The sequence below is a fragment of the Megascapheus bottae genome, chromosome 5 (assembly GCF_031878675.1).
Source record: "Megascapheus bottae isolate mThoBot1 chromosome 5, mThoBot2.hap1, whole genome shotgun sequence".
In the NCBI taxonomy this organism is placed as follows: Eukaryota; Metazoa; Chordata; class Mammalia; order Rodentia; family Geomyidae; genus Megascapheus; species Megascapheus bottae.
In genome coordinates, this window is record NC_143513.1 from 4,884,902 (window position 1) to 4,904,369 (window position 19,468).

The 19,468-nt window shown below is 42.8% G+C and overlaps 1 protein-coding gene across 1 annotated transcript in view; it reads left to right on the forward strand.

Annotated features, from left to right (window-relative positions):
- The window catches only part of Rala (RAS like proto-oncogene A), a 50,174-nt gene extending 32,666 nt beyond the window's left edge, over positions 1–17,508 (forward strand). Inside the window, exons 2-5 of the mRNA XM_090332606.1 lie at positions 2,394–2,544; positions 5,074–5,282; positions 13,419–13,593; positions 15,528–17,508. Coding sequence (XP_090188732.1) covers positions 2,431–2,544; positions 5,074–5,282; positions 13,419–13,593; positions 15,528–15,650 — 621 coding nt within the window. The 5' untranslated portion in view covers positions 2,394–2,430 and the 3' untranslated portion in view covers positions 15,651–17,508. The remainder of the gene's footprint in view (positions 1–2,393; positions 2,545–5,073; positions 5,283–13,418; positions 13,594–15,527) is intronic.
- The last annotated feature ends 1,960 nt before the right edge of the window (positions 17,509–19,468 follow it).

The following is a 19,468-nucleotide window of genomic DNA, read 5'->3' on the forward strand; positions in this document are numbered from 1 at the left end:
TTAATTGGAGTTTATAGAGTCTCATGGACTTTCTTGCCTAGGCTGACTTCAAACTATGATTGATCCTCAGATCTCAGCTTCCAGAGTAGCTAGACTTACAGAAGTGAACCACCAGCACCCAAGCTAGTTTTATTTTGGGGACAGTGTCTTAGTAGTAGGCCCAGTCTCACTGATGAGGCTCAAGGTCACCATCCTGCCTTTGCTTTGCTTCCCAAGATTCGTAACAACAGGCATATGCCACCACACCCCAGCGCCCTTTTCTCAAATATTTTCTCACCGTTACAGCAAGTTAACCCACTAGAGAGAAGGAGTTAAGCTGCAAAAGGGGTCTAGGTTTATTTAATGATAGGTGGATATTATTTCCTTGATGGGTACTGCTTTTCCTGGATAGCAGTGTGCTACTCATAGATATATCCTTGAGAATTTTATTTTCTTTTTCACGTATGTACCAGAAACTCCTCTCTATATCACCTTTAAAATAACAATAATGTGTTTTAATTTCCCAAAATATTCTTCATTTTTCAATCATCAGTGGACTTTTTTTTTTTTTCCTGTTGGTCAAGGGGGTAGAACTTGGGTCCTGGGTTCTATCCCTGAGCTTTTCACTCAAGGCTAGTGTTCTACCACTTTGAGACACAACTCTACTTCTGGTTTTCTGGTAGTTAACTAGAGATAGAATCTCATAGCCTTCCTGCCTGGGCTGCCTTCGAACTGTGATCCTCAGATCTCAGCTTCCTGAGTAACTAAAATTACAGGTGTGAACCGCTGGTGCCCAGCTTCTTTCTGTTTCTGGGTCAGATAATTTTTACATTATTCTGAGAGGTAAGGTAATAACCATTTGGTGTTATTGCTTAAACACACGCAGGTTTTAAGAGTATTAATTGGCACTCAGTGCTGGTGGCTCATGCCTGTAAATACTAGCTGTGCAGGAGGCTGAGATCTGAGAACCAAGATTCAAAGCCAGCTAGGGCCAAAAAGTCTGCAATACCCTTATTTCCAGTTAACCTGGAAAAAGCCCAAAGCGGAGGTATGGCTCAAGTGGCAGAGAGCATCAGCCTTAAGTGAAAAAGCTAAGGAAGAATATAGAGCTCTGTGTTCAAGTAATAAATACCCAACCTCATGTGGTCCATACTGTTTTAAAAATGAAAAAGTAGTTATGTAGCTGTGAAATATAATTGTAGTTATCTGCAAGGGAATATCATAATAGTGAGAAGTCAGTCCTTGAATCATTAGTAATCCAGATTTGCGGCGGTTACCTGAAATATCCTATAATTATCGCTTTCTGAGTGGTGATGAGAACTCAGAATCTAGTGCTTATGTTCTCAATTCCTAAGTGAAGAGGGCATTGGCTGCCTTCGTTCGGTTGAATTAAACTCAGCCTACAAGTTTGTATTTGCAGCAGAAGGAAGTGCAGCCCCTCTCTCCCCCCACCCCACCCCCACTTGAGCCTACACACACACTCAGTGTTTGTGGTGACCTCAGACCCTTTTATTCGTAAGGCCTGATGCCCTGGCCAAAGATTCCTGGGTGCTGTTGGCTGTTGTCATCACTTGGCTTATGCAGGAAACCTGGTCTCCATACTGAGCCCCTGGTTGCATTAAACAAGTGCATGAGGAAAGTGAGACGTGCAAGTCCACCTCAAGCACCACAGATTCTCTCATAAAAGGGTGGTTGAGGTATTGTGTTGGATTCTTCCTCTTTCTGTGACCAAATGGTTGAAAATAGGGTTGCATCATGTAGAATATTGCCAGCCGTTCAGTGACATCCTTACCATTAGGCTTGGCAGGCGTTTTTGTAGCCATATGTTTCTTACTGAAATTAGAGGGAGCATCAATATGTACTCACAGGAAAACCACATGATCCTCTCACCTGTTTTCCTAATCTGCGTAAATACTTGGTGGCTCCAGTAGCCGATCACTGTCAGTGTGCGGCTGCCCAACGAAGTTTTCACATTTGGTGCACGGTTATTATAGAAGTGAACAGTGACAAGAAAGGCCCCCCGAGGGGCTGGGAGTTTGGCCTAGTGGTAGAGTGTTTGCCTAGCTTATACAAAGACCCGGGTTCAAGTCCTCGGTATCAGGTACATAGAAAAAAGCCAGAAATGGTGCTGAGGCTCAAGTGGTAGAGCTCTAGCCTTGAGGAAAGTCCAAGGACAGTGCTCATGCCCTGAGCTCAAGCCCAGAACTGGAAAAAAAGAAAAGAAAGATGCCCTGAGACATAGTACCATGGCATTCGCTGCTATCACTTGTCCAAATGAGCATTCTGTATTTGCTACCTGTCTACAATCACTTCAGAATGGAAGCTAGTGTCTTGAACTCTGAAGACATCAGATCTCTCACCTAAACTGGAATTCTGAAGAATGTACTGAGTGTTCCTTGTTCCTTCGTTTTCAGATTCTTCATAATCCTCTGGAGAAAACTACGACACAAGATGGCTGCAAATAAGCCCAAGGGTCAGAATTCTTTGGCCTTACACAAAGTGATCATGGTGGGCAGTGGTGGTGTGGGCAAGTCTGCCCTGACTCTGCAGTTCATGTATGACGAGGTACGTGCCAGCTTCAAAGTGGGCTGCCAAGGTAGGCTTTGAAGCCACAGATTTCTACCACGGTTTTGGTACAGTTTTGGGTGAATTCCTTGAATCTTTCAAAGCCGCTAATATTTGATTCCACTTTTAAACTTGGTGCCAATATCTATACATAAATTTATGGGCAGGAGGGAGAGACAAAAATGGAGGGACACTTGGTTATCTCATATTGTTACAGATCTTTGTTATCTGGCATATTGTATATTTGTTTATGTGTTTATTTGAAATAGGATAGGGAAAGGGGGAAAACAAGATTGGGGGAGGGAAATGGGGACAAAATCATGAGAAAGTGATAAGTAATACACCTTCTATCTGGCGAATATAATGTAATCCTATTAATTAAAAAAAAAGCAATGTAAAAAAAGATGGAGGGAGAAAGAGTGAACAAATGCAGCAGTGGTACTCACTGAACACCATTGAAAATGAACTATACAACTTAAGGGTATGGATGAAGGGAAGACAGGGAGAGAATGAGGAAAGGAATGACATTGTCCGAAAATAAATGTACTCTTTACATGTAACTGTAACTCCTGTCCATTACCTTTATCATAACAATAAAGAAACATTTTAAATTTTCCCCAAATATTCTTCATACATTAATAACCATGAGTCTGGGGGTTTGGGGGCCTTTTTTTTTTTTTTTGGTCAATTGGGGGACTTGAACTTGGGACCTGAGCACTGTCCCTGTGCTTCTTTTTCCTCAAGGCTAGTGCTCTACAACTTTGAGCCACAGCACCACTTCTAGTTTTGTTGGTCAATTGGAGGTAAGAATCTCATGGACTTTGCTGCTCAGGCTGTCTTTGATCTGCAGTCCTCAGCTCTCAGTCTCCTGAGTAGCTAGGATTATAGGCGTGAACCACCAGCACCTGGCATCATCATGAGGCTTTTACTGTCCCAACTTGCACTTACTTCTTTGCTGTTATTAGTTCTCTGTTCCCTAAGAAAATCAAATCAAAATGTTCCAAAATTGTTATGAGACTATTATGAGCTGGTTTGCTTTCTCTTTCTTTCTCTCTTTCTTTCTCTCCCTCCCCCCTCTCTCTTTCTCTCGTTTTCTTTTTTTTTTTCTTTTTTTCTTTTTGCCAGTCCTACGGCTTAAACTCAGCACTGCCCTTGGGCTTTCTCAAGGCTAGAACTCTACCACTTGAGCCACAGCACCACTTCTGGCTTTTTCTATATATGTGGTTCCAAGGAACTGAGCCCAGGCCTTTGTGCATGCTAGGCAAGCACTCTACCACAAAGGCCAAACTCCTGGCCCATTATGAAACTATTATAATACTTACTAAGGCTAAAGACTTGGAAAGACTTCAAAAAGTAACTTTATAAGTAATACAAGTTTGAATCTTTTAATTTTAGTATTATAAGAGGCCTTCTACTTTAAATTGATAGAGCTGATGGATACAGAACCTAATTGAGACTTGATTGACATATAGAAAATATTAATAACCTCAGTGAGCAAGTTAGGTTTTATTGTATAGTTGACATGTCGCTACACTCATCACTAAATAGGTAAAGATAGTGTCACTAAATTGGAAATCAAATGTTTGTATCAGATTTTATGTTAAAGTCTCAGCATGCATTCTTTCCTTAGGCAATTGTCAAGTCTTAATGATTTAAAGGTTGCTGAGACAACAAGCTGGGTGCCAGTGGCTCACACCTGTAATCTTAGCTACTCAGAATTGCTAAGATCTGAGGATCACATTCAAAGCCAGCCAAGCAAGTCCATAACATTCTTATCTTCAATTAGCCACCAAAAAGCCAGAAGTGTAGCTATGGCTCAGGTGGTAGTGTTAGCCTTGAGCACAAACTAAGGGATAGTGCCCAGACCGAGAGTTTAAACCCCAGGAGCAGCAAAATAACAGTGGCTTCCTCAGTATTTACTTAAAAGTTACTTCCACAATTCTAGGACACACACATTTAGAGTTATTTAGAAAGGGGTTCTTGTAAAGTTGAGACAAAATATGTGTGTGATGGTTTTTGCTTGTATGGTGTCTTAAGAAAGAAAAGTGTGGAAGCGGGCGCCGGTGGCTCACTCCTATAATCCTAGCTACTCAGGAGATCTGAGATTGTGGTACACAAGACTGAGACTCTTATCTCCATTTAACCACCAGAAAACCGGAAGTGGTGCTATGGCTTAGTAGTAGAGCACTAGCCTTGAATGGAAGAGCTCAGAGACAGTGCCCAGGCCCAGAGTTCAAGCCCCACAACCAATGGAAGGAAGGAAGGAAGGAAAAAAGGAAGGAAGGAAGGACGGACTGGAGGGAGGGAGGGAGGGAAGAGAAGGAAAAAAAAGTCTGCTGTTCAAGCTATAAACATCCTGGAAGTACGTTCAGCCCCTCTTGCTTGCATATAAGGAGTCCAACTAGTAAATATAGAAATTAATATAATTTTTACCACTAAGGGAAACTGGACCTCTGTACTATCAGGGTAACTTCATACGAATCTGCAATGATTTCAAAATGTTGCAAATGTGTTCTTCCCCCCTTGTAGTTTGTGGAGGACTACGAGCCTACCAAAGCCGACAGCTACAGGAAGAAGGTGGTACTGGACGGGGAGGAAGTGCAGATCGACATTTTAGACACTGCTGGGCAGGAGGATTATGCCGCCATTAGAGACAACTACTTCCGAAGTGGGGAGGGCTTCCTCTGTGTCTTCTCTATTACAGAGATGGAATCCTTTGCAGCCACAGCCGACTTCAGGTATGTCTGAGGGTACCATTGCTCACAGTCTACTATGTACTTTTGGCTTACTGTATACAGTTCTTCCTAGAGGCAGTGGACAACTGGAACTTCTCACTTAGTAGCTTCTACTGTCTATAAGCATGTGACTGACTGTTCGAGGGCTGCGCATGTGAATACAGATATTTTATATTTTGTGTAATCCTACAGCTATCTTTTGCCAGCTGTATCAGAGCTTGAGTTTGTGACAGCTTGAGAGTACCCAGAGTCCCTTTATATTGTATTTCCAAAGGATTTGTCTTTAGACAAAAGGATTACTACTACTGCCATTTATATGTGGGTCACCTACTTCAGCTCCCTAGCTGTTCAGTCTTTGATAGTCATTGGTGTCTCAGCACCTGTGTAATGCTTAGTGGGCACATTGTCTGGCTTCTCATGATGTGGGTGCCCTGAATTCCTACAATAGAAGTGATCCATTCAGAAATTGCAGAATCTGTAATACACAAGTCATCTCACTATAGACCAGCATGCTTGGCTGTGTTCTAGAATATAGCTCATTTATTCTCTACTAGCCCAGATCTCACATTTGTTTGATTCTGAGGAACAATTTTGATGACTGGGCAGTGGGTTTTTCTGCATACCTAAGAGAAATTCAGCACAATGTTCTTGAGTTGTCTGACAAATATACAATTTAGGAGGTTATTTTTGTGATTTTTATTTCTTTATTAGTAGCCTGCTTTGGTTATGAGGGACACATAGGGAGTGTGGCATGTATCCTCTAATGGAGATTACACAACCTCGCTGAATGTGCAGGCCATGGAAACAGGAGCAAGTTGAGGGCAGAAGGGGAAACATGAGCAGTGATCATTGCAGAGGAAAGGGGTGAGAGGCCATCACGAACTATATGAGTTTAGAGAAGAGGACTTCATACCAGAGAAGAAGACATTTCAGGTCATTGAGTGAGAACACTGAACAGGGGCTGGTACAGAGAATTCCTTTCTTTGTACTTGAAAAATCTCAAGAACTTAAAGGATTCTAAGAAAACAGTCTTTGCAAAAAAAGACATGTTATTGAGACACTTACATTTTTAGTAATTTACTTGCAACCTGGAGTTTGTTGAAAGGAATTGCACATACTGTATGTTAAAAGTACAAAGGGCAGGCCCCAGTGGCTCATGCCTGTAATCCTAGCTACTCGGGAGGCTGAAATCTGAGGATCATGTTTCAGAGCCAGTTCAGGCATGAAAGTCCATGAGACTCATCTCAAATTAACCTACAGAAAACCAGAAGAGGTGTTGTGGCTCAAATTAACCTGCAGAAAACGTGTTGAGGTAAAGAGATCAGGTCCAACACCCAGGCCCAGAATTCAAGCTCCACAACTGACCCCCCAAAAAAGTACAAAGAGAATTGATCTTGAGGACCTCAAAGCTTTGGAAATGTGGAAGTTATGTAAGTATTGATAATTATTCATTCGTTCAACAAATATGTGAGTTTATTACGTATCAGGCCCTGTTCTAGGTGATGGAATAAGTTTTGGCTCCATAGTTACTGAAGCTAAAGTGGCATCTCAAGAGAATAAGGTATTTTTATGCCATGTAAGAGAATCTTGGGGGATGACTATTATAGAAAATAAAGCTGATTTATTCTTCTGGTGCGCCTGCAGTGCATTGCACTTCCCATATGTGAAGACAGCCCTGGTGACTCACCCACAATGGGGAATGCATTTGAGAAGTTCTAAATGGTTACGGGCGGCATCCCCCCCCCCCCCCATGCTCTCAGTGCTGCCTTCTGTCCCATTCCTTCCTCCCCCACCCCCCCCCAAGTCCAGGAGCTTGAACTCTCAGCCTGGGCACCATCTCTGAGCTTTTGTGCTCAAAGCTGGTTCTTGAGTTACATGTAGCTCTACTTCTGGCTTTTTGTAGTTAATTAGAGATATGACTGATGGTCTTTTCTGCCCAGGCTGATTTTGAACCTCAGTCCTCAGATCTCAGCCTTCTGAGCAGCTAGAATTACTGGCATGAGCCACCATACCTAAAATGGTAGAAACTACTGAACCAGACACCTTTTTTTTTTTCCCCTCTCCAGTTGTGGGGCTTGAATTGTAGGCCTGGGTGCTATTCCTAAGCTCTTCAGCTTTGAGCCACAGCACCACTTCTGGTTTTTCTGGTGATTAATTGGAGATAAGAGTTTCACTGACTTTTCTACCTGGGCTGCTTTGACCTGTGATCCTCAGATCTTAGCCTCCTGCGTAGCTAGTAGCTATCCATGATAGAACAGACAGTCTAGGTCCAGGGAACGTGCTGCACACAGACTAGTAGAAAGTGTACTCCTATGGGTAATCAGATAATGAAGTTACGACGAGATAACGGCAGGGCGAGCATACGAGAGCAAGAGCATAGCATACAAGAGTGCCTCCACCAGACTCCTCTAAGCAGTAACATGACCCTACCCAGCCACCCAGGAGGAAGATACCATCATGATACATGCTGTAAGTTGCACATTTCCTAAACACACAGCTGTCCTGGAATCTTACAGTTACCATTGAAAGGTTGTGGTCATTCATAAGATATGCTCATAGTTGGTGATTTATTGTTGTTTGTTTTTTTTGTTGCTATTGTTATTTTGTGCCAGGTCTGGGGCTTGAATTCAGGAATTCTTGCTTTCACTTGGCTTTTTTTGCTCAAGACTGGTGCTCAAGCACTTGAGCCATATCACCAGTTCTAGCTTTTTTGCTAGCCAATTGGAGGTAGCGTCTCAGGTTTTTCTGCTCAGCCTGGCTTCAAACTTGAAGCCTTAGATCTCAGCCTCTGAGTAGTTAATACAGGTCTGAGCCACCAGTGCCTGGCCACTAGGAGTAAGTTCTTCAATTTTATTTTAAAATTGTGTGTGGGGGTAATGGGACTTGAACTCGGGCCTGGGTGCTGTCCCTGAGCCCTTTAGCTCAAGGCTATCACTCTACCCTTGGGCCTGGGCGTTGTCCCTGAGCTCCTCAGCTCAAGGCTACCACCCTACCCTTGAGCCAAGCCCCACTTCCCATTTTCTAGAGGTTAACTGGAGATAAGAGTCTCATGGTGAATTAATGTACCTTCTATAAGGCAAATATCATGTAACCCTTTTATTAATTACAATAAAAAAAATTTGTGGGAAAAAAAAAAGAGTCTCATGGTCTTTTGTACTCAGATTGGCTTTGAACCATGATCCTCAGATCTCAGCCTTCTGAGTAGCTAGGATTACAGATGTTAGCCACCATGCCCAGCTACTCAGAATTTTTGATGAATAAACTGAAACATAGGGAAATTGAACAACTTGACTTGGTCAGGCTATTAGTTAGCTTGGGCATACAGTTGAAATCTGAGGACTCCCATATTTCTGAACTTAACAGTGATGCAATACTGGCTCTCATTTAAACCATTGATAATTCCTTTATTTATTTATTTATTTATTTATTTGCCAGTCCTGGGCTTGAGCTCAGGGCCTGAGCACTGTCCTTGGATTTTCTCAAGGCTAGAGCTCTACCACTTGAGCCTCAGCACCACTTCCAGCTTTTTTCTATGTATGTGGTACCGAGGAATCGAACCTGGGTCTTCGTGCATGCTAGGCAAGCACTTTAACCACTAGGCCAAACTCCCGGCCTGATAATTCCTTTATTATGCTACATCATCATATGTAACTTATGGGCAGGGACAGGGAAAGGGAATCGAGAGAAATCAAAGGATGACATCCAAAAAAAGAAAGGTTTTCATTTCTTGACCTATGAATGACAACCCCTCTAATACATCACCTTAGAAAGAACAATAAAAAAAATAAATAACAAAAATAAGCAATAGACCAGCTGCTCATGTGGTGTGCATCTAGAATCTCAGCCACCTGGTGGTAGAGGTAGGAGAATTGTCAGCCAGTACAAAAAGGCAAGACTCAAAAACAAACTGAAGTACAAGTAGGGTGCATGGCTCAAATGATGGATCACTTGTCTGATATGTGCCACAGAAAATCCTATGACATTGCATTAAAGACATCACTCACTCTGTTACTATTAATTCTAAATCTTAATTGAAACAGTTTAAAACATTTTAGCTGCTCAGAAGGCAGAGATCTGAGGTTCTCATTTCAAAGCCAGTCCCGTCACTAAAGCCCGTGAGATTTATCTCCAAATAACCACTAGAAAACCGGAAGTGGTGCTGTGGCTTCAAGGTTGAGGCCTAGAGTTCAAGCCCCACTATCAACTCCCTCCCCCCCAAAAAAACCATTTTGTTTATAAAACCAAGATTTTGTGATCAACATTTTGCTCCCATTTTCTTCGCCAGCTTTGATCTGATTACTGCATGTAAAATAATGGCCTTTTCCTCCAACCAGTCTGAAAGGTGCTGTTTGGGGGAAAAGTCCTTCTCCATACTGCCCACCCTTATCAGAGGGTGGGGTCTGGGTTGTTAAAATTGGAGATCTTATTTTGAGCTCTGAGATGCAATGAGTTGGTTTTTATACAAGGTAAGAGAGATAATGCAGTCTCAGCCTCCTGTAGGTGTGTGACCAGCCCATTTGTTAAAGAGGCTCTCTGTCTCCATTGTAGAATTTTTTTGTCCTGTTATTAAATATTAGTTGGTTGTAGGTATGTGGTTTTATTCCTGGATATTCTGTATTGTTCCTTTGGTCTTCATGTCTGCTTTTGTATCAGTACTAAGTTGTTTTTGTTACTATTTAGTCTGGTATGGTGACACATCTAACAGTGTTCCTTTTACTTAGAATTATTTTGCTACTTAGGGTCTGTTATGCCTCCATAAAATTATTTTGATTGATTTCTCTATTCCTATGAGGAATGACATTGGAACCTTGATAAAACAGCATTGAATTTGTAGATAGGGTTTAATCAGTATGTTCACTTTTGCAGTAGTAATTCTGCCAGTCCATGAGTATGGGACAAGTGTATATTCTGATGTCTTCAATTTCTTCAGGTTTTAGTTTTCATTGTAGCAATCTTTTACTTATTGGTTAAATTAATACATAGGTTTTTCATTATTGGATGCAGGGGTTATTATAAAGGTATTGTTTTCCTAATTGCTAAGCCTTCTTTGATCAGCGTTTGCGCCCTTTGATATCTGGTTTGGAAATTGAGTGTATCCTCAGTTTTCTGGTCCAAATAACACGGTAACATAGTTTCTATGTGCCTCTGCTTCTTTCTCTATAGGAAAACAAGAATAATAATGCTATAACTTCATAGGTTTGAGGTAGAATATATGACTTGGCATAAACAAAACTCTAAAAACAGTAATGAGCATGGCTTACTTGGTAGAGCACTTGCCTAGCAAGCAGGAGACCTTGAGGTTAAACCTCAATATCACACACTCACAACAATAAGTGAATTAAGTTAAAAAAATAAGCACTTAGGCGCCGGGAGTTTGGCGTAGAATGCTTGTCTTGCATGCACGAAGACCTGGGTTCAATTCCTCAGTACCACATACATAGGAAAAAAAAGCTGGAAGTGGTGCTGAGGCTCAAGTGGTAGAGTTCTAGCCTTGAGAAAGTCCGAGGACAGTGCTCAGACCCTGAGCTCAAGCCCAGGACTGGCAAAAAAAAAAAAAAAGCACTTAAAACAGGGTTTGGCACATGTTGCGTACTTAGTAAAGATGTTACTGGTGGTGGGTAGAGGTGGTGGTGCTTAGGAAACATTGTTTAAGAACAAAGTATGATGCTGTGCACTCTGTCTCTTCAAGCCCCTCTATAAGGTCTTGGTAAAATCAAGTGTATTTATTTTACTTACCTGCTATTCAGACTATTCATTGTTGTTTTTATAAGTTTTTAATGTGTTCATTGTTATTGTAAAGGTGGTGTACAGAGAGGTTGCAGTTATGTAAGTCAGGTCGGGAGTACATTTCTTTTTGGACTGTGTTGTCAGCCCTTCCCTCATTCTCTCCTAGTTTCTCCTTCTTGTCTCCACCCACAAGTTGTATAGTGTCCAGTGAATACCACTGCTGCATTTGTTCACCCTTTGTCTCTCCATTTCTGTGCCCCTCCCAAAGACAGATGACAAGACAAAAAGAGAAGAAAAAAGCAGTAACAAAACCCCACCTCTTGTTTCATTATTTTTAAAATTTGATGTGCGTATGTATGTATGTATGTATGTATGTATGTATGTATGTATGTATGTATGTATGTATGTTAGTCAGGGACTTTGAGCTCTGAGCCTAGGCGCTGTCCATGAGGTCTTCAGCCCAAGGCTACCGCCCTACCCCTTGAGCCACAGCACCACTTTGGTTTTCTAGTAGTTAATTGGAGATAAGAGTCTCACGGACTTTAGTGTCCAGGCTGGCTTTGAACCACAATGTTCAGACTCAGCCTCCTGAGTAGCTAGGATTACAGGCGTGAGCCACCATGCCCAGCCAAATTTATTTATTTTTTTGCCAGTCCTGGGACCTGAACTCAGGACTGTCTCTGAGCTTCTTTTGCTCAATGTTCAGCGCCAGACATGAAAGTCCATGAAACTCTTATCTCCAGTTAACCACTAGAAAACCAGAAGTGGAGCTGTGGCTCAAGTGTAGAATGCTATCCTTGAGCTGAAGAGCTCAGGGACAGCTCAAGGCCCAGAGTTTAAGCCCCTGGACCAAAAACAAAAAAAAGTATAGTGGAATGAGCATATAGCTCTGTGGTAGAGCACTTGCTAGCATGTACTATGCTCTGGGCTCAATCTTCAGTACTGCAATAAAAAGCAAAATAAGCATCTTCCTCTAGCAGGTAATCAAAAGAACAGCTGACATTTGCTGAATATGAGCAGTTACATTTAACCTGCATAACAGTCATATAAGGTATTGTTCTGTTTTATAGAGGAGGGCTAGAAGTACTTTGCTTACAGTCACATTACAAGGAAAAGCAATTTCAGTAATACTCAACATTTTAGACAGCTCAGTGTATATAATTTACCTCTAAATGCTCAGATTATTCCCCCTCATCTCTGTCTGCTATAAGGCTTTAAAAACATTTCAAGAGACCCTTGATATAATGTGATAAGATGTATCAAGAGTAGGACTCGTAACCACTCTGGCCTTCCCCAGCAACCCAGAACACCAGTGTGATCCTGAAAAAGACATACAGCCGGGCGGGGTGGCCCACGCCTATAATCCTAGCTACTCAGGAGGCTGAGATCTGAGGATTGCAGTTCAAAGCCAGCCAGGACACAAAAGGACCTGAGACTCTTATTTCCAGTTAACTTCTAGAAAATGGGAAGTGGGGCTTGGCTCAAAGGCAGGGCAGTAGCCTTGAGCTGAAGAGCTCAGGGACAGCGCCCAGGCCGAGTTCAAGCCCCATGGCCCACTGAAAAAAGAAAGAAAGAAGGAAGGAAGGAAGGAAGGAAGACAGACATTACACAGATAGAAAGACATTCTGCAAGTGACCGAATCATCGCCTCACACTGTCAGTCATCAAAGACTAGGGAAGTCTATGTGGAGGCTTAAGAAACTAAGTCATGTAGGGCCCTGGATCAGCTCCTGGAATACAAAAAGGATACTTTGTACAAACTAAGACTCTTGGGTGGGGACACATGGCTCAGAGGTGGAGTAATTGCTTTGCATGCCTGGGTCCTGGGCTCCATACTTCACTACTTCCAAAAATCATTAGTGATGCATTCAGTGTGCCACATTCATATCATAGTCAGTGCTACTGGACTGTGTTTGAACTAGAGACTATCTAGACAACTTTTGTGTCTGTAAAAGAATATAATCAGGGGCCAGGAGCGTGGCCTAGTGCTAGAGTGCTTGCCTAGTATGCACAGAAAAAGCCAAGAGTGGTACTGTGGCTCAAATGGTAGAGCAATAGCCTTAGGAAAACCCGAGGACAGTGCTGGGGCCCTTAGTTCAAGCCCCAGGACTAGCCAAAAAAAGGTGTGTGTGTGTGAGTGTGTGTGTGTGTGTGTGTGTGTGTGTGTGTGTGTGTGTGTGTAGTACTATATAATATAAAAGGAATATAAATATAATACCAAAAGAATTACTGAAGTAAATATGAAGTAATGATACAATAAGGAAGAACTATCTTTTGCCACATAATAGATGAACTTGTTGCTAGTAGGCATATAATTCTAAATAGAATGTGATTGCAGGTGGCTGAGCACTATTTCCTTGTAACTTGTAGCAGTTTATGTTAATGTTTCTCTTTCTAATTTTCTCCTAATTAGGGAGCAGATCTTAAGAGTAAAAGAAGATGAGAATGTTCCATTTCTACTGGTTGGTAACAAATCAGATCTAGAAGATAAAAGGCAAGTCTCTGTAGAAGAGGCAAAAAACAGAGCGGACCAGTGGAATGTGAACTACGTGGAAACATCTGCTAAAACCCGAGCTAATGTTGACAAGGTACCGCAACTCCTCCCCACCTGCCTGCTGCTCTGCTGTCTGTCAGCGAGGTCCCCGTAGGGACTTATTAATACGTGTTGATTTTTATCATCCCAGAGCGCTCACATGTTAAGGGCTAGGTAGTTCCAACTCCCATGCCCTTAGCTTTTTAACAGCTTGTAGAAAATAAGACACTGCAGCTGAATGCACTTTTCTATTTTAAGCACTAATGGTATCTTTCACCCCAAACCTCCTCTTTTTCTGGTTGCTATAGAGCTGCAGAGTTCATGAATTCTGTCCTTCCCAGGACAAAGGAACCCCAGATACAACTGCCATCTCCCCGCCACTGCTGTGGTATTGCATGCCACTTCCAGCCTGTCTTCCTCTGTCGAAAGGGGAGTTCTCTCTCTCCCATCCTCCCTGTTTTCCCAGTTGTGCAGTGGGCCCTTTACTGGGACCATGGGGAGCCCCCAGCCAAGTTCCTAGCAGCCTCCCCAGGTATTTCATTCTGCTGCTAGAAGCCCCTCAGGATTGAGGGAACCCACCCTGTGGCTGAGGCAGCCCCGAGCTCAGGGACCTACCTTCCCAAAAGGGACACTCTACAGAGGTGCCATTTAAGCTTTGTGTGCAGCTTAACAATAACACATCATTGGAATAAGAGTCTCTCAAATTTGTCTGCCTAGGCCAGCTTTGAACTTGGATCCTAAGGTCTCAGCCTCTTTTTTTTTTTTTTTTTTTTTGCCAGTTCTGGGCTTGAGCTCAGAGCCTGAGCCCTATCCTTGGATTTTCTCAAGGCTAGAGCTCTACCACTTGAGCCTCAGCACCACTTCCGGCTTTTTTCTATGTATGTGGTACCGAGGAATCGAACCCGGGTCTTCATGCATGCTAGGCAAGCACTTTAACCACTAGGCCAAACTCCCGGCCCCTGGTCTCAGCCTCTTGAGTAGCTAGGATAACAGGTATGAGCCACTGCTGCCTGGCCAGGACTATCCTTTTTCAGCCGGTCTCATTGGAGAAAAGTGAAAAGTCCATGAGACTCTTACCTCCAATAAACCGCTAAGAAAAAGCCAGAAGTTTGCTGTGGTTCATGGGGTACAGCACTAGCTTTGAGTGCAAAGAGGCTCAGGAACAGTAAGTATAAGAAGTAGGTAGGACCAGCAAAAAGTAAAAAAGAAGTGAAAAGGATCCTCATAAACTCTTGGCAAGAGGGTAGAAAAGCAGGAAGGTCTCCAGTGTTGGCCAGAAAGACAACATGGGGATGATCTGTCAAATTCTGATTCTACAATTCAAGTTTTAGAGCTCGTTTTACAGGGGGAAAATCTTTACACATCTGTATTCCGTGGTAGTCACTGAACCAGCTGGGAACCAAATGTGGGGCACGTAAGCCCTTCACACCTGTGAGGCTGTGCATCACCAGCTGTGTGTTGTAACATCCACGCCTCATGCTGTCCAGATGCCCCAGCTGAACAGTTAACCACCAGAGAGCCGGAAGTGCAGCTGTGACTCAAGTGGTAGAACACCAGTCTTGAGTGAGAAAGCTAAGGACAGTGCCCAGGTCCTGAGATCAAGCCCCAACACACACACACACACACACACACACACACACACACACACACACACACACACACACACACACACACACACACACACACACTGTACCTATTTCCATGACTCTTTATTGAAAGTATTTAAATGAGTCTGGGAAAAACAATTGGCCAACATAATAGCTATTTAATCCTCACAATTGCTGTTAACTATGAATTAGTGAAATATATACTAGATGCTCGGAGCCTGCTTTCTGGTCTTTACTGCCCAACTAGAGCTCTTCGGGCAGGGTGGTGTGGGTTCCTGCCTAGTGTGTGAGGCCCTGATTCCCTCTGAGCCTCCACAGGTTACCGCAGTGATGCTCATACTCTCTGCTTATTGAACTTACCCTACTTTCAACTTCTTTCTAGGTATTTTTTGATTTAATGAGGGAAATTCGAGCCAGAAAGATGGAAGACAGCAAAGAAAAGAATGGAAAAAAGAAGAGGAAAAGTTTAGCCAAGAGAATCAGAGAAAGATGCTGCATTTTATAATCAAAGCCCAAACTTCTTTCTTATCTTGACCATACTAATAAATATAATTTATAAGCATTGCCATTGAAGGCTCAATTGACTGAAATTACTTTAACATTTTGGAAATTGTTATGTATCACTAAAAGCATGAATTGGAACTGCACTGAAAGACAAATTCACTTAAAAAAGAAATTAGTGTGGCTTCACCAAGAAGCAAAGTTCAACTCCTTTCATAATTGCTTCCATTTCTCACAGTCCTGAATGTAGCTTGAGCTATTTTCTTGGCAGTCCTCCTTGAACTGTTAAATAAAGAGGTGAGATGGGGTGGGGGCCAAGAGGAAAGGCCACTTAATCGGGTGTTTATGACAAAGCTTACATTTTATATCATTTAAAAATGTCTTGGTCTTCTGCTGCCTTGAAAAATGACAATTGTGAATATGATAGTTGAGCTGTCACTTTTTTAAACCATTGTTATGCAAAATATAGAGGAAAAAGTTATTGGCATGGTTGTTGCATATTGTTAAGCTGAGAGTAATTGTCTGTGAGTCTTCATTAATTACCTGGTGATTAATTACATGGTGATTAACTGAGAAAAAGTGGTGTGAACCTGTAAGCAGAGGTTTTTGAATATGCCTTAATTTAGAAACTGAAAACCATCGATTGCATCTCTGTGGGTGTGGGCTGCTATCTGCCCCCACCCCCACCCCCCCTGTCCTGGTGACAGAGTTTTTAATCTTCTTGCCTAGACTCACTGCAGCTTCTATATGGTAGATTCAGAGAAATTACTGTCAGCTAGGAGTCTGTTCAGACTTCTGAAAATGTGTGCCATACTCTGGATCTTGAAGACAAGTTTCAGAGCACCAGATTGCTTTTAGTAACTAGAAGGTAGTTTAAAATAAAGGGCCAGCAGATGCTTGTAAGATACATTTTGGCTACAAAGGTTTAGCCCTGTTCTGTTTGATGAACTGGGTTTTCCCTGAAGTCACTTGTAGGTTCCATCTCCAGAGGCTGGCCCAGGAGGAAAGGCCCACAGCAGGGATGCAGTGTGCACTAGGCCCTGGGGGTGCCTCGAGCTTGCCCCTGCTCCTCCAGTTAGCAGGTGCATGTGAGGTCTGTTCACGTCCACAGTGAAGAACACGGTAGCTGATTTCCTAAGGTCAGCATCAAGCAGTCAAAATCAGGATTTAGTACAGAAGGTGGGATTGGCCTGCATAGACTGCGCCTTTTAAGTGGTCTCCATGGTGTGGCATTCCCATCGGAAGAATTCTAGCCCTTTATCTGGGAGTCTAATTTCACTGGGAGACAAACCACTATCAGTTGTTTTTTTCTTTTCCTTTTTTTCTTTTTCTTCTTTCCTCATTAGAATGGAGCTCAGATAGTCAATTCAACAAGCGTTTTCTTCTTTGTTCAGTTCTAAATTTCAACAGATCAGAGGTGTGTTCAGGCATTCTGGGTAACAGATGTGTATGTATGTAAAGTTGATCAAAAATAGGCTATTGAGGCTCTCAGCTGTAGATACCCCATACAGCTTGTCACGTGAAATATTTGTCCTTGAAGGGTTTGAGATGTACATCTTTCATGTCACCATTTTCCTAGGCTAAGCCATGTGCAGGAGCAGCTTTGCAAGCGAGCGAGGCAGGCCTGCAGGCCTGGCATCCTCCATTGTACGCATTGCAAACTGGAACCAGGGGTTCTAACCACTAATGTTGTCTTTGCTTTGAGACCTTTCCTCTCCTGGGTACTGAGGTGCTATGAAGCCAACTGACAAAAGATGCATCTTTTCTGTCTTAGGCTGATGCCACTACCCAATTTCCTTCCTTTGCAATTTGAGCCATTTAAAGACCAATAAAACGTCCTTTTTACAAAAACAAAACAAAAATGTGTGTGGTGTTAATTGGTGTACACCTTATGCAACTTTTCCCACCAGGGCAGCTTTATGGGAGATTTAAGGACAACTCCTCTTCTAGAGACCTTATTTTTGGACACTCTGGAATGCTGGATTTACTAAGTGATCAATGCTGTTTAAATCAAAGGTCAGAAATGGGAGGCTCCCGTGGGGAGTCCCAGTGGTATGGAAGCCATGTGTGCTTCAGGCCAGCAGGAAATTCACAGATGTGTGTGATGCTGCTAACGGCTAGAAAGGGTGGATGGCAGGTTTTATGTTCATCTTCAAATCAGCACTACCTCCAAAGACAATTTAATTTCAGGTTGCCACCACCATTACCTTTTCACTAAGACATTCTCTTTCATAGTGAATGTCTGGTAGGAAATAATAAACTTGAAGAAATAGCCTTGAGCTAGAAACAATTCAGTGAAATATTGAGGCCAATATTTTGTAGTTTAGCTCATATTACTATCGTCACTGGTAAGCAGTACTAGAATTGACAGTTCACAACTGTCAATTCAGATGAACGTGAACTGAGGAAGTAAGTAAGGATCCATGAAGGACGGGAGTGCAGTTAACAGATCAGCCCAGCTCTAGTGGCACACTTGTAATTCTACCAAGGAGGCTGAGATCTAAGACTCATGATTGGAAAAGAGCCCAGGCAGGAGAATCCATGAGAATCTCACCTTCAGTTAACCAGCAAAAAGCCAGAAGTGGTTAAGTGTCAGGCCAGGAGTTTGGCTTAATGGTAGAATGCTTGCCTCGCATGCACGAAGACCTGGGTTCCATTCCTCAGTACCATCTGCATAGAAAAGCTGAAGTAGTGCTGTGGCTCAAGGGGTAGAGCACTAGTCTTGAGGAAAGCTCAAGGACAGTGCCCAGGCCCTGAATTCAGCCCACAGGTCTGGCAAAAAAAAAAAAAAAGTGGTTAAGTGCCAGTCTTGAATGGAAAGTGAGAACACCCAGGACCAGAGCTCAGGCACAAAAGAGACTAAAGCCTCATTCTAGGTTCTACCTTCTTGTTTTGTTGGTGGTGGTAGTGGTTGTGGGGCTTGAACTCTGGGCCTGGGCACTGGGCCTGCAAGTGTTCTACCACTTTAAGCCACAGTGCCACTTCCAATTTCCTGTTAGTTAACTGGGAAATAGGAGTCTCAGACTTTCCTGCCCGGGCTGGCTTTGAACCTTGATCCACAGATCTCAGCCTCCTGAGTAGCTAAGATTACAGGCATGAGCCATCAGCTCCTACCTTCGGCCCTGTTATCTTTAATGAAATTCATCTAACAATAAACATTTTTCAAGTAACAATGTGTTTGTACACACTCAATATTTAACCCAATGAATCAGATGCCTGCATTAGTGTCTGCCTGTGTGCACACAGCCAGCTCAGGGCCACAAAGCTATCATAACCAACTGAAATGGGAGGTGGGATCTAGTCATACTTCTCTGTACTTTTAAACCCTGCACCATGCAGAGGAGCTGAGTTCGATTCAGACTAATTAATCAGTTGGCCTGCACTGAGGTGGGAAATAGCCAAGGTTTCTCATTCATTCAAGAGCCCTCTTCTGAAAGATGGCAGGTGTGGTACCCAAAGGGCTGGGAGTGAGGGAAGTCCCATTCAGAGCCAGCTGTGGAGTCAGGCCCTACTATGCCTTTATCCATAGTGTCAGCAAAGAAGCAAGACTCCTTTAGCAACCCACAGTATCATCTCATGTTTGTTTAACTGTAAAATAATTTCCCAGTCTTTGGCTCCAGCTCTGCATGCTATTGCTGTAGACAATTGCTTGAAGATACAGGCAGATAAGCTGGAGGCCCATACAGTCAACTGCATTCTCAGGCTGTAACCCTCCATCATTTCTTGAATTGGGAAATGGGGTGGGAAATGTTTAACATCTGTTTAAGATGTTGAAGGGGCTGGGAGTGTGGTCTAGTGGTAGAGTGCTTGCCTAGCATGCCT